The 14,707-nt window shown below is 37.6% G+C and overlaps 1 protein-coding gene across 1 annotated transcript in view; it reads left to right on the top strand.

Annotated features, from left to right (window-relative positions):
• Positions 1–11,640, top strand: part of LOC115410339 (coiled-coil domain-containing protein 57-like) — a 33,183-nt gene extending 21,543 nt beyond the window's left edge. The window contains exons 12-17 of the mRNA XM_030121947.1: positions 887–966; positions 2,269–2,533; positions 2,811–2,911; positions 4,012–4,146; positions 5,392–5,521; positions 11,441–11,640. Coding sequence (XP_029977807.1) covers positions 887–966; positions 2,269–2,533; positions 2,811–2,911; positions 4,012–4,146; positions 5,392–5,521; positions 11,441–11,634 — 905 coding nt within the window. The 3' untranslated portion in view covers positions 11,635–11,640. The remainder of the gene's footprint in view (positions 1–886; positions 967–2,268; positions 2,534–2,810; positions 2,912–4,011; positions 4,147–5,391; positions 5,522–11,440) is intronic.
• The last annotated feature ends 3,067 nt before the right edge of the window (positions 11,641–14,707 follow it).

Genomic DNA, 14,707 nt, shown 5'->3' with positions numbered 1-14,707 from the left:
CATTTGATCTCCAATGGGTCGGACCAGTAAAATAATAACATAATAACCTATAAATAATGACAACTCCAAATTTTTGTGTTTTAGTGCAAAAAAACCCCCATTAAATTATGAAAATACTTACTTTTATAATCTATTCAAACAAAAAAGATGTGAATAACCTGAAAAAAACTGAAGTTTCTTAAGAAAAATAAGTGCAATTTTAACAATATTCTGCCTCAACTTATCATTTCTACATGTGCATTATGGATCAGATCTACAAAGACACTAAACACTGAGGAACAGGCAGAAAAGAGTTCAAATTGTGCTGAATTTTCTTTAGACATTTTAGGTTGTTCATATTTGTTCAGATTATTCACATTTTATTGTTACAGGATAGTTTGTAAATGTAAATATTTTCATAATTTAGTGTTATTTTTTGCACTAAAACAAAGACAAAAATTTGAAGTTGTCATTATTTATAGGCATAATGTAATTTCTTTTTACATCAAACCGAGAAGAAAATATAGTCATTCTTTTTTTGTTGGTTATTCTGCTGTTATTATTTGACTGTAGCTCATATTGGTCTGTATGTGGAACCTGAACTAAAATGAGTTCCACAGCCTTGACTTTGCACTTTACAAATTCATCCCAAGGGCTGGATTGGAACCATTGGTGGGACGCATTTGGCCCCTGGGACGCATGTTTGAGACGCCTGTGTTAAAGTGTACAGTCAAGCTCTTTAATTTAAAACAATCAGAGATGGGTTGAAACACGGTTCAGCAAAGTAAGACAGACAGAGGCATGAAGGGAGCTGTGTGGTGTTGTTGTGTTGTTGTGTTGTGTTTTGTGGTGTTGTGTTGTGTGGTGTTGTCCTCCATTGTCCTTTTCTTCTTGTGTCTTTACCAAGGTGTCCTCACAACTGATTTGAAGAAGCAGGAGGTTGGACCGGTCCATTTGGAGTCTGTCCCCTCTGGTGTTCTGGACCAGGTACTGATGGAAGAGACTGAGATGTTTGAACCCACATCTGTCCATTATGTGTATCTGTGTTAGATCAGTGATCATGTGATCCATATAGAACAGAATAGAATAGAATAGAATAGAGTAGAATAGAATAGAATAAGAGTAGAATAGAATAGTACAGAATAGAACAGAACAGAGTAGAATAGGATAGAATAAAATAGAACAGAGTAGAGAAAAACAGAACAGAATACAATAGAATAGAACAGAATAGAATGAATAGAATAAATAGAATAGAACAGAATAGAGTAGATCTGTATTGTCACTGTCACAGGAACAATGACAATCAGTTTAACAGCTCAGTTAAATTTAGTAGCAAAAACACTAGGTACAAAAAGACCTGAATAAGAAAAATAAAATAAAATTTCACAGAGTATTGCAGAAAAAGTAGGACTGTTCAAAGGCTTCAGAAGAAAATATTAATACTCATGTGCTACTAAAGTTCTACTAGAACTCTTGAGATGAACAGGTCTTTTTTTCTGGGGTGTGTCCTCCATATTCCCTCCCCTGTGTCCAGCCTCTGCAGACTCCACAGACCATGTTAGAAACACAATGAGCCCAATCTAGACTCAAGGTGAAGTTCATTCAAATACAACGGGAGCCAATGGTGACTAATTGAACTTGGCTGACTTCATGTTGGTTTAGCATCATAGACCTGTGGACTTTTGTCCAGATCCAGGTGTGATACACATGTGGACTATATTTTGTTTCAATTGGGTGAAGTAGCCCAGAGCAGTGGTCTGTAGGGGGCGCTACAGGACCAGTTTTGCAGTTTGGTTCCTCTCTGATAAACCCATTCTTTTGAACTCATAAGGACCCAGTGGGACATTTGTGCCAGTTCCCAAATGATTTTTTTCTCTATATTTAACCTATCTTAAGTGATGTATCACCATTTATTGTAACATTATCCTCTTTAGTTTTAGTTTTTTCAGTGTAAATCATGTATTTTCATATATTTAATTCAGTGATCATGTAGACATTCATTAGAAAGACCAGATGGATGATGGTGATTTTCTGAATGATTTTCTAAATAATGTTTATTACCTCCACCAAGGAGGTTATGTTTTCATCGGGGTTTGTCTGTTTGTTTGTTTGTCTGTTAGCAAGATAACTCAAAAAGTAATGGACGGATTCTGATGAAATTTTCAGGAAATGTTTGGGGGGGGTGGGGGTGGGGGGCTGCTCTGCCTCGGCAGAGGTCTGCACCCTCCGAGTGCTTCTCTAGTTTATATATGTTTCTGTAACTCATCTTTCCTCTCACCGTTCTTCCAGAGTGTACTGCTGCCACAACTTCAACAAGACAAACTACACGTGCAGCAGCTTCAGCTTCAGCAGCAGCTTCAGCATCAGCAGGCTTTGGGTCAGACTGGTGGTCATTCCTACAGATGCGCTAAAAGCCACTCCCCTCAGCTGTATTCCCGGCTGAAACAGGCCGTATCCTGTATCGCTCATTTGAACAAAGAGAAACAGCAGCTCATTGAGATGGGAAACTGCCTCCGCGCTCAGATCAGCGCTGAACTAACGGCTCCAACCAAAGGTACCAGAACACCACATACCAAAGAGTGCCAGTCAAACTATGGAACTAGTGGAATTATCCTAACAGTAATATTTATAGTCACACTGAATTAAGATTATTTCAAATGATACAGTTTTAGATGAATCCCTCTAACCTCAGCCTTCCTAACAGTGGGCCGGATCTTCTAAAATCCCATTTTGCACGTACTAGTTTGCGTGCTCAATCTAGAATTTTGCGTGTGGGGCTTAACCGCGGTTTGCGGATGATTTACTAAGATTGTTTGCACAAATTACAACAGATGCAAAGAAGCCAGAACTGAACTCATCCACAGGAAAACAAGGAGACCAACATGAGTGTCTGGATGTTCTGGAACATTTACAGTATCAACTCACTACCCAGGTACCAGCTCTGTTCAGGTCACATGTCTGTCTGTGTCTCTCCCTCTTTCTTTCTCTCTCTCTCTTTCTTTCTCTCTCTCTCTGTCTCTTTCTCTCTCTCCCTCCCTCTCTCTCTCTTGTGAACTGGTCTTTATTCTTAGTTTCCTGTCGTTTTATCAAACTCTAGTCATTAAATGACTCCTACAGATCTATAAACATATTTACAGATCTGTACTATGTATTATAGTTGGAAACATATTTACCTTGTAGATCATGTATAAAAATAACTACAGAAAGTCCAATGACACGTATATATGTATACTTATATACACGTATTATTTACAAAGCCCTAAAAAATATCACATGCACTTTTGCCAAGAAAATGACAGATTCTAATAAATGATGACTGATAATGTAGTGATGTATGAACATGTGTTTTTGTCTTTGATTGGAAGGTTAAAGTTAATACTGAGTAGTGGGTGATTTCTGCAGTTGTTTAATGATCATGTGGAGTGGACCACAAATGTAGATGATGCTTTAATGAAATTAAATGCATTTATTGATTGAATGGTAGACTCCTCTGTAACACTCAGACGTTCAGTGTTATTATTATTATTATTATTTTTATTTTTTTTTATTTATTTATTTTTTTATTATAGTCTGCATCCCTGTTGATATTTAAAAAGCAATTAAAACAAAAGCTGCTTCTCAAATATGTTTAATTTAAATCTGTGTTATTGTATTTCTTTGCTTCATGTGCTGATACTGTCTAAATTTTATACTGTCTGTATTTATGGAATTACCTTAGGTCGTTCTTAGAGCAGGGGTTAGGTTTGGGATTGTTTTCATCATAAATTGTACTGTTTTGCTTAATGTCTTGGGCCCCGCTATGGATAGCCTCTGGGGTTACCCTTTTTACAAAATCATATCTTGCTGGAAATTATGAATACAACTCGTATACTTATTTTAAATGATTTGTAAATAAATGTGAACTAAATTCTATTATATAATGATAGTTTAATATATTCATATTGTTCACGTCAGTCTGAACACATGCAGGTTGGGTCAAACTGTCCTTTGTTCTATAATTGTCTTCTTTTGTGGACTTCTTTATGCCTTTAGGAGCTTCAGTATCTTATGAGGCAGAACATTTGCAGATTTGGTGAAGTACTCCCTGGACCCACTAGTCCAAGTCCAGTTTTAAAAGAGGCTGTGGACGTACGGTTCCAGACCCACCAGAACAAAGACCAGTCTGTGGTAACAGCACACGCTCACACATGTTCAACAGTCCAGACATTCAGGAACATCCAGTACGTTCTGAGGTTAGGGCTGAGGTCAGCTTCATCTGCTGAACCCGTTTATCCTCCAAAGGGTCGAGGGGATGGAAATATTTTCAGAATTTAATGTTCTTTTGCACTAAAACCAAGAGGAAAATTGGGAGTGGCCATTATTTACGTATGAAGTGCAATACAATGCTACAAAGAGCACAGTTTTGATATGCAGAACAAAAGGGGACAAGGGCCTAAACTGTCCTAATTTTTACCTGTCAGCAGGAAATGTCAGCAAAGTACCAGCTTTTTTTGTTTTTTATTAAAGTTAAAGTGCCTATATTGGAAACATCATGATGCAACAGTTTTTTCAGATGCAGTTTTTAAAATTTTTATGGAATGTCCTTTGTGGTGGACAGTTTTCTTTCTTTTTTTTGTATAAATATATTGTATATATGAGTAACACAAAGCCATTATTTTTATTACAAAAAAGAGCAATAAGAATCATGTATAATGTTAATTTCAGGGAACATGCAAATGAGTAGTTTATTAAATCAGGATTATTTCAGTTTACAGAGTTAGCTGAATTAAGGACACTGCTGATTATGTTTAGAGCGAGAAACAGACTTGCTGCAAATTTGCTGAGATTAGTTTTAGTATCACAGGATGAAGAACATAGGAGACTTAATTTTAAACAGCAAAGGGTTCGGACTAATGTAACGCAAATGTGTATTTGTGTTGTGGGAGTCAGAATGTGGAATTCTTTGGCAATGCTGTACAAATATTTCTCAGTTTAAGAAGCTGTATAAGAAAAGAATAGAGAAGCTTTACAAAAGCATCTAATGAAATAATTTAACTGATGGATTTTGGATTTGTTTTATTTGCACTGACTATCATGTAAACTGTTTACTGTATTAGCTGTAACAGCAACCTATCTTATGTAAGCAGATCTTTGAAGAAAGGGGTAAGTATTAGAAGTTTTCTTCATCTCGCTCCTTTCCAATCATTTAGATTGGAATGAATGAATGAATGAATGAATGAATGAATGAATAAATAAATAAATAAAGTTGTGAAACTCTTGTCCACAAATGTGGACAGAAAACCCACAGCTGGGTCTGATGAGGTTAAATTTGTTAAAGAAACACATTGAATCTAATAAGGTTTAGGTAAATTTAAATACTGGTGTGGTTCCAGATATTTCACATCCTGTCTCTATTCTCTCCATTTTATTTAGAGCCACAGGAAGTCGATAGAGTCGTTGGGCTTATCCACAGCTCAGTTGTCATCAGGAGAATCTCTACATTCCCTGACGGAGCTTTGGAAGACCTTGGACCAAGGACTCAGTCCATCCATTTTCTCTGAAGGTAATAACAGAATAATAATTACGTAATAAGTATCTACAGTACATATAAGTAGTGTGGATATGAGTGGATGTTTTCCCCCCTTTATCATTTAAAGAGTGGAATTATGGGAAGTGTCATTTGGCTTTTTAGACAAGACTTTATCCACAAGTACGGATGTAATGATATGACAATTTCATATCACGGTTATTGTGACCAAAATTATCACGGTTATCATTATTATCACAGTATTGTTGAAATGTGCTCAAAATGTTCAAAAAGTACTAATACACAACCTGAAATAATATAACCAAGTTGTATTTTGAAAACAAACAAACAAACAAAAAAACCCTAAATAAAATAATAGGCACAATGTACTTTATTTTGGCAGAAACATTCAAATATTAACATGTAAACATCAAACATACAAATGTGCATTAAAGATGGAACCTTATGGCCATTGTTTGACCATTTTCCATATCAAGTTTGTGTTGAAAGTGCGGTAATCAAACACGGTTATCATGATAATTAGAATTTAAACGTTAATACTAACCATCAGGATTTTTACCGTGGTTTATCGTTATACAGGTAATCGTTACATCCCTACCCCCAAGAAATTTTTGATGTGAAAACCAAAATAAATTTCTATAAAGAAATGTCAATTAATTAAAAAAAAAAACAAACATAAAATAAGTGATTAAGTAATGATTCCCCCCTTTCAATTAGTATTTAGTAATCGGGATGTTCCGATCCAATCTAAAGATTGGTATCACCTGCCGATCTGGCATTTTTTTAGAGGATCGGATCGGATCAGGGCTTTTGCAGAATTATTTGACCCGCCCCAACCCACTTATGTGCGCATCACTAATGGAACGCACCCCCATATAAAACCTGGATGGACCTGTCCATAGACGCACTACAACAGTGGAAAACATACGACCCATGGGCCAGAACTGTTTGAAGTGCAAAAATTATACTGAAGTTATTCAGAGTCAAAGGTGTCATAGTTGTTTTAGTTCAGGTTCACATTCAGACCAAATGTGAAGTAAAATAACAGAATAATAACCTATAAATAATGACTCCAAATTTAAATTGAAATTTTATTGTAAAGTCTGTATCAGATCGGTATCGGCAAAACTAATCCTAAAAAAAAAATCAGATCGGATTGGGAGCAAAAAAATCCAGATTGGGACATCATCATTTAGTAAATCCAGTGTTTATCAGGGTCAGGTTTCACATCTGGACTTTGGATTTTTACTCCATTACTCAGTCCAGAACTCCGTCCAGGCACACTGGACGGATTGGAGATACTGGACACGCTGTACTGGACAAGACTGGAAACACTGGACAAACTGGACATACTGAGCACACTGGACATACTGTACTGGACAGACTGGACAGACTGATGATCACTGTTACTCAGTATGTGACCTTGTGATGAAATGTGGGCGTTTGTAAACTCAGCAGTTTTTCAAGCGGAGCAGAGTCCAGAACACACCGAGGTAATATCATGTCATTTAATTATTGTGCAACAAACAACTGTGATGCAACGAATCATTACACATGGAACTGCACAGCCTTCATCCAACATTTTATTACACAAACTTTTATGACTAAACACTAGATAAGTCTAACTTTTAGGAAGGTGTATTTTATTGAAAGTAAAGTCAGACTTTTACAACATAAAAAAACAGATGTATAGACTTAAATGTTCAACATAGGGCTTCATAATCAGAGGTGGATAGGAACGTGTTACATTTACTCAATTACATTTACTTTTTACTTAAATCATACTTGTAACAGTACTTTTAATATGACATACTTTTACTTTCACTCGAGTGTATTTATGAAGAAGAAAATGATACTTCTAATCCGTTACAATGGCATACATTCTGCTTGTTACTTTATTTTTGGTCATTTGTTAATGCATGAACCATTTGTTTTGTTTTGTTAGAAAGACCTCCACCAAAACTCACATGACCATATTTCACTCCGTACCACCAATCAGATGTAGACAGCAAGGTTATTATCGTTAACGAAAACTAACAAAATGATGAAAACTAGAATTACAAAAACATTTTCGTAAACTGAAATAAATAAAAACTCATCACTCACCACTCATTCGGATAATGAGCCTGTGCAGACACGCCTGAACACACCTGATGAACATGTGTAGATTCTACTGACAACAGTCATGTGACAAACACCATTTTAGGGTTAATGTGTGTTTGGGTTTGTCTGAGGAAACACAGACCAAAGAGGCTGAAGAAGGAAGAGTTTTAACCCCTCAGACAACTTCTGACCAAAGGGGGATTGGGTGGGTGGGTCCCCACCTCAAACTGCATATCCTCAAACTGTATCACAAAGCAGAACATTACTCTGGGTGTATGAGCTTATTGATGTGTGTGTGGATTAAATGTTAACTGAATGTTAGATTCTCCCACTGCTGTTTGTTCCATTACTGTTTGTATTTGGGTTACGTTTTCTCAAAAACAACAATAAAAAGGAAATAACGAAAAACATCAGTTTGACCTCATTACAGCCACTATTATTAAAAAAAAAGCAATAGGGATCTTTCACAAAGTTGGCTACCAGGAACACACAAACTCATTATTCTTACAGTCAAAATTACTCAAGTTCACAGACATTGTGGACAATCAAACAGCTCAAATAATGTATAAAGCTAAAAATAATGTTTTACCAACAAATGTACAAAAATTATTCAGTATTCATGAGGGGGGTTATAATTTAAGGGGGAAAATTAACTTTAAAATTCACTTAATATGCACGACTAGGAAGGGTTTTTGTGTTTCAGTCAGCGGGGTGAGACTGTGGAACAGATTTAATATAAGTAAAGTAAAGTAAAGTAAAGTAAATTTTATTTATAGAGCACTTTTCACAGACAGAGTCACAAAGTGCTTTATCAATTCAAATCAGAATCAAATTAAGTTTACAGAGACCCAACAGAATCCTTCAGGAGCAAACACTTTTGATTGGTGACAGTGGCGAGGAAAAACTTCCCTTTAACAGCAGAAACCTCGAGCAGACCCAGACTCCTGAAGGATGGCTGTCTGCCTTGAGCAGTTGGGGTTAAAGAGAGAGAGAGAGAGTAAAGGAGGAGAAAAGAGAGAGCGATAGAGATATAGAGAGACTGGGGGGGGATGACACATGGAGTACGTTATGATGAATACATAGAGTGTAATCAGTCTGTGGTGGTCCTGGGTCAGGTGGGAGACTAAAAAGCCTTTTTGAACAGGAGGGTTTTGAGGTGTTTCTTAAAGCTCTCTACAGAGTCCATGGACCGTAGGTGTAGAGGCAGGTCATTCCATAGACGTGGTCCACAGCTTTAAAAGACCTGTCACCGCGTGTGCTAAAACAGGTCCGTGGAACCATCAGCAGGTGCTGTCCTGAAGACCTCAAGCTACGAGTCGAGCTGTAGGGCTGGATCAGGGAAGCAATGTATGCAGGGGCCTGGCCATGTAGGGCCCGGAAAGTTAGCACAAGAATTTTGAAATGAAGACGATATAGAACAGGGAGCCAGTGGAGAGATTTAAGGATGGGAGTGATGTGGGTTCTCCTGTTTGTGCGGGTCAGGAGCCTGGCAGCAGAGTTCTGGACAAACTGTAGACGGGCCAGCTCCTTCTTGTTTAAGCATGTAAACAGGCTGTTGCAGTAGTCTAAGCGAGAAGATACGAAAGCGTGAACGATCATCTCGAGCTCATTTGTGGACACCATAGATCTGAGTTTGGAGATGTTGCGTAGGTGGAAGAAACAGTTTTTGACTAGGTGTTTGGAGTAGAATTCTAAAGACATGTCCTGGTCAAAGATGACACCCAGATTCCTCAGTTTTGTCTTTACCGAGGAACTCAGGTCTCCAAGGTGATGTTTGATCCCTGGGATTGCACTATCCGGGGCAATGATGAGGGTCTCAGTTTTGCTGGAGTTCAGCTGGAGGCTGTTATCATTTAGCCACTGCTTCAGCTCTGACAAGCAGTTGATTAAGGAACTCAGTTTGTGGGGCTCAGAGGAGTTAAAGGAGCAGTATATCTGGATGTCATCCGCGAATAGATGATAGGAGACATCACTGTACTGTCGGATAATGTGGCCAAGTGGGAGGACATAGAGTAAGAATAGGACTGGTCCCAGGACAGAGCCTTGGGGCACACCACACAGTAGATCCGCTGAGTCAGATTGGAAGTTGTTTATTGACACAGTGAAGCTTCTGCCGGTCAGGTAAGAGGAGAACCAGTCTAGCACATGACCTGACATCCCTACCAGGTCCCTCAGTCCTCTCAATCATTATGGTATGGTCCACTGTGTCAAAGGCCGAGGAGAGATCTAGCAGGACCAAGACCGTGGATTTCCCGGAGTCAGCCGCCATCAGGATGTCACTAGACACTTTTAATAGTGCGGTTTCTGTTGAGTGGCGTTGTCTAAACCCAGACTGAAAAGTGTCATAGATCTGGTGTGTCTCCAGAAAAGCTGTAAGTTGTTTAGACACTGCCTTCGCAAGGATTTTGGCCAATAGGGGGAGCTTTGAAATGGGCCTGTAGCTTTTTAAGTCTGTGGGGTCCAGTGTGGTTTTCTTTAGTTTAGGTTCTATGATGGCCTGTTTGAAGGAGCTGGGAAACAAACCAGTTGTGAGCGACAGGTTAAAAAACTTTATGACCCATGGTCCAATAGTGTCAAAGACACCGACAAGGAGCTTATGGGGGAGGATGTCTGCAGAGTTGGAGGAGGGTTTCGGTTTGGATAAAAGTGCTGAGATGTCCTCCAGTGTCACAGGGTCGAAAGAGGACCAGGTTTGCAGAGGGGGATCAGATAGGGTCAGACGGCCAGAGGGTGGTGGGATATTGTGTTTAATATAGAGTTAAAGCAACGTCCAAGCATGAAAGAATTTAAAAGGACGTACAAAGACACAATGTTCAAGAGGTACAGGGATGAGGGAGGGGTTGAGGATCACTGGGAGTTACAAAGATGGACAAGAATGTGGTATGTTTGTGTGTGTGTGTGTGTGTGTATAAATAAATAAATAAATAAATAAATAAACACTACCAGGCAAAAATTTGGACTCACCTGTTTTTTCTTTATTTTTATGACTATTTCCATTGTAGATTCTCACTGAAGGCATCAAAACTATGAATGAACACATATGGAATTATGTAGTTTAAAAAGGTGTGTGACAAAACTCAAAGCATGTTTTATATTTTAGATTCTTCAAAATAGCCACATTTTGCTTTTATTACTGCTTTGTGCATTCTTGGCATTCTCTTGATGAGCTTCATGAGGTAATCACCTGAAATGTTTTCCAAAAGTCTGGAAGGAGTTCCAAATGATGCTGAGCACTTGTTGGCCATCTGTGGTCCATCTCATGTCATTTAAATAAGGAGGTGAGTCCAAACTTTTGCCTGGTAGTGTATGTTTATGTGTATATGTGTGTATGAATATGCATTTACATGTGTTATTATATTGTGTTATGTAAATCATATTATATTTGTTCATAATAGTATAAAGCCATAAACCAAATTATTTAATAATAAGTATCAGTGATATTATAGTATATAGTATAGATATGCTTAGACTAGGAAGGTTACTATTGTTATTAATTATATAAGGAGAAGGGGTGGAGTTTATAAGTTAAACTTCTTTTCACTTCTTTTCAAATATGTATTATTTGTCTTATGTTTAAGTGTTTTATTTTCTTCTGTTTTGACATTCATATTCGAAATAAATACATCAATCAGTCAGTCAATTTAAAAAAAAAATCGCACTGTGGTAAACAACAAACTGCTTTGAATGTATTAAAAATCAGATGAGCTGAAAAATAAAACTGAACCCTATCTACAGTGTGAAAAAAAACCCAAAAAACTTGATTGAATGAGACCAGGTATTTGTGTGAATTATAATAATAATGAATAATGCAGCTCTTTTCTGCTCTTAAAGGTGAAGGAGAGCTGAGCAGGAGCACAGGAGGTGGAGGTGGTGGAGTCCAGATGGAGGTGAACGGCATCAGTGCACCAGTGCACAGACCCCCCCCACCGCAGAACCAGCAGAGGGTCAACACTTCGACTGCACCGGCAGCCACAACCAGAAGTAGAAGCATCAGCAAGATCAGAAACTACAACATCAAACACTGACACAGAATCCAGGATCTGCAGACACAAAAGGCAGGGTCACCATAAAAGGACTGGTCCGATGGTTCCATCAGCGGAGTTATGAACGTTTACCGCTAACACCAGCTGGAGAAACTGCAGAAAACAACCCAACGTCTTTGTCCAGATCATACGTATGAACGCTGCTCATCTGCTTTCTTCTCCGTTGCTTTTCATTTCCTGAATAATTTGTTCAAAGGTTTAATTTTATTGCATTAAACTGTACAGTTCCTTACTTGTTTTTTTTTTTTTGTTTTTTTTTTTTTACAGAGTTTATTGATGTAGAAGGTGAAGAATAATTATAGAATAATCACAGTATTGCTCTGAACTGCTCTAGAATGTCACATATTTCTCTACTGATGAACCTTGTCTCCCAGTAAACTCATGGGCGCCAGTACTGATAAGATTCAGGGCAAGTTTATTATTGTTAATGAAAACTAACGAAATGACGAAAACTAGAATTGAAAAAACATTTTTGTTAACTGAAATAAATAAAAACTATAATTAAAAGAAAAACGATAACTAACCGAAACTGTATTGTGTGTTTACAAAACTAACTAAAACGTATAAAAATTATGGATAAAATTCCCATCGTTTTCATCTTTGTCAATGTCGGATTGATACGAAAGCGATTTATTTCGCTCTAGCAATTTTAGCTGCTGACACCGTACGACACTTGACAGTCCGTCACTTGTGTTCACTTGTGGTTTCCAGTCGTCTTCTGGTCCCCACTCTACCTGGAAACATGGAGATTAAAGTTGGGAGAAAGCAGCAGAGTCCTGTCTGGGATTTATTTGAATACGACGGAGAAGAAGAGAAAAGATACGACAAAACTAAAATTAATACTAAACTTAGCATTGAGAAAAAAAATTAAAACTAATAAAAACTAACAAACCTGCTCTAAAAATGAATTAAAACTAACTGAATTAGAGAAAAAAAGTTAAAACTAAATAAAAGTAAACTATAATGAAAAATCCAAAACTATTAGAACCTTGACTCAGGGTCAGTTCTGCTCACTGAAGATGATGTTGTGGCTACAGAAGCTAGGACCTGCCATTCCAATAGATCCACGTCTAAAACAACAGTCATGACACTTTGCATAGCTCATCCCAGAAACAAGATGTGAACTGAGGGTTGGTAAGTCACATCAACAGGTGAGGTCCAATCAGAAGACGGAGTCAGATGATGTTGCGAAGTCCAACCCATTGTTCAGGGTGGAGTCGCCCAAGAAGATAACTGTCAACGACACCTGGTATTCGGGCTCTTTGACTTGAGTTCCTGCGGGAGCTCTTGTCCAAAGAGACCAGCGCTGGCATTTATATTTCACATGTGATCAGAATAAATTCTTAAACTGAGACCAAGTGCAACTCGTCTTTGGAGCTTTCAATCGACGAACATGAAAAATCCAAACAACGTCGACTCAGGAATCAGCTGAACGTTGGTGTTACTCATCTGACTTTACAAACTTAAACCTCATTACAATATGTGGAATAAAGTCCTTTCAGTCATTTTGTATTAATTAATTAATTAGTGCAGTTTAAATTTCAAAATGACCAATATTTACATGGTCAGATTGAAAGAGCAGAAGGTTTTACATTTCTTACTGAGAACCAGGTATCACCATAGGAATGAAGATATAATCATGTTCTTCTGCACTGGGCCTGGATTACACTGAACTAAAGAACGCTGCAGGTTTTCAGAGAAGGTGTGAAAATATGAAAGTATATTTCATTGCATGATGTGAAATTTAACAAACCAAGTTAAACAGATGATGATGAGCTGTGGGTAGAAGGAGGAACCAGAGGAAGAACTAGAGGATGGATGGATGGATGGATCCATGTTTACCTTCAACTAACCCTAACCCACTGTAGATGATTCTTGTCAGTGTCATTTGAGGGTCAGGGGTCAGGGAACTGCTGTTTTACCTGAACCTTTGCCTTTGACTCATTCCAATATATTCAGATTCTTTGAACCATTTAATTCACATTACAAATGAAATGATCAGTGATATAATTATACAGGTGCTGGTCATATAATTCCAATATCATGAAAAAGTTGATTTATTTCAGTAATTCCATTCAAAAGTGAAATTTGTATATTACACTCAAAGAAAAAAGAAATGCACCATTTTCATTTTCTCGATTTTTTCAGAAATATGACAGTTATTGCAAAATTGCAAACTACAGTGAGTTCAGTACTATTCTGAGTCATGATGAAATGATTGTTTTCCTGGTTCTGGTTGATGGATTTTGATTAGCAATAAGAACTGTATTTGTGTATTCCTCACCCATGTCTGCTCATGAGTGAAACTCACAGATGAATTGGACCTCTCCTCAATTGTGCACAACCATTCCCTATAAAAAGACACCAAAATGGAGCAGAAACACATTTGTCCACAATGCCACGACTACTGCAACCGGAGAGAGATGGGGCCATTGGCATGTTTCAGCTGGATGGGGCAGATTAATTGGTTGATTAATTAGTCCTGAATATCAGGGATGGATGTATGGTTGATGTGCACATGTTAGATATCCACCAAAAAATAAATAACAAAAAAAATGTGTAAAAAATCAGTGGTGCATACAATGCTAGAGTGGTGGACTCCGTCCAGCTGAAACATGCCAATGGTCCGATCTCTCTCTGGTTGCAGTAGTGGTGGCATTGTGGACAAATGTGTTTCTGCTCCATTTTGGTGTCTTTTTATAGGGGATGGTTGTGCACAATTGAGGAGAGATCCAATTCATCTGTGAGTTTGACTCATGAGCAGACATGGGTGAGGAATACACAAATACAGTTCTTATTGGTAATCAAAATCAATCAACCGGAACCAGGAAAACAATCATTTCATCATGACTCAGAATAGTACTGAACTCACTGTAGTTTGCAATTTTGCAATAACTGTCATATTTCTGAAAAAATCGAGAAAATGAAAATGGTGTGTTTCTTTTTTCCTTGAGTGTAATATACAAGTTTCACTTTTGAATGGAATTACTGAAATAAATAAACTTTTTCATGATATTCGAATTATATGACCAGCACCTGTAGTTCCATTTCATTA

Source organism: Sphaeramia orbicularis, chromosome 19 (genome assembly GCF_902148855.1).
Source record: "Sphaeramia orbicularis chromosome 19, fSphaOr1.1, whole genome shotgun sequence".
NCBI classification, from domain to species: Eukaryota; Metazoa; Chordata; class Actinopteri; order Kurtiformes; family Apogonidae; genus Sphaeramia; species Sphaeramia orbicularis.
This window is presented reverse-complemented; position numbering and strand designations above follow the sequence as displayed.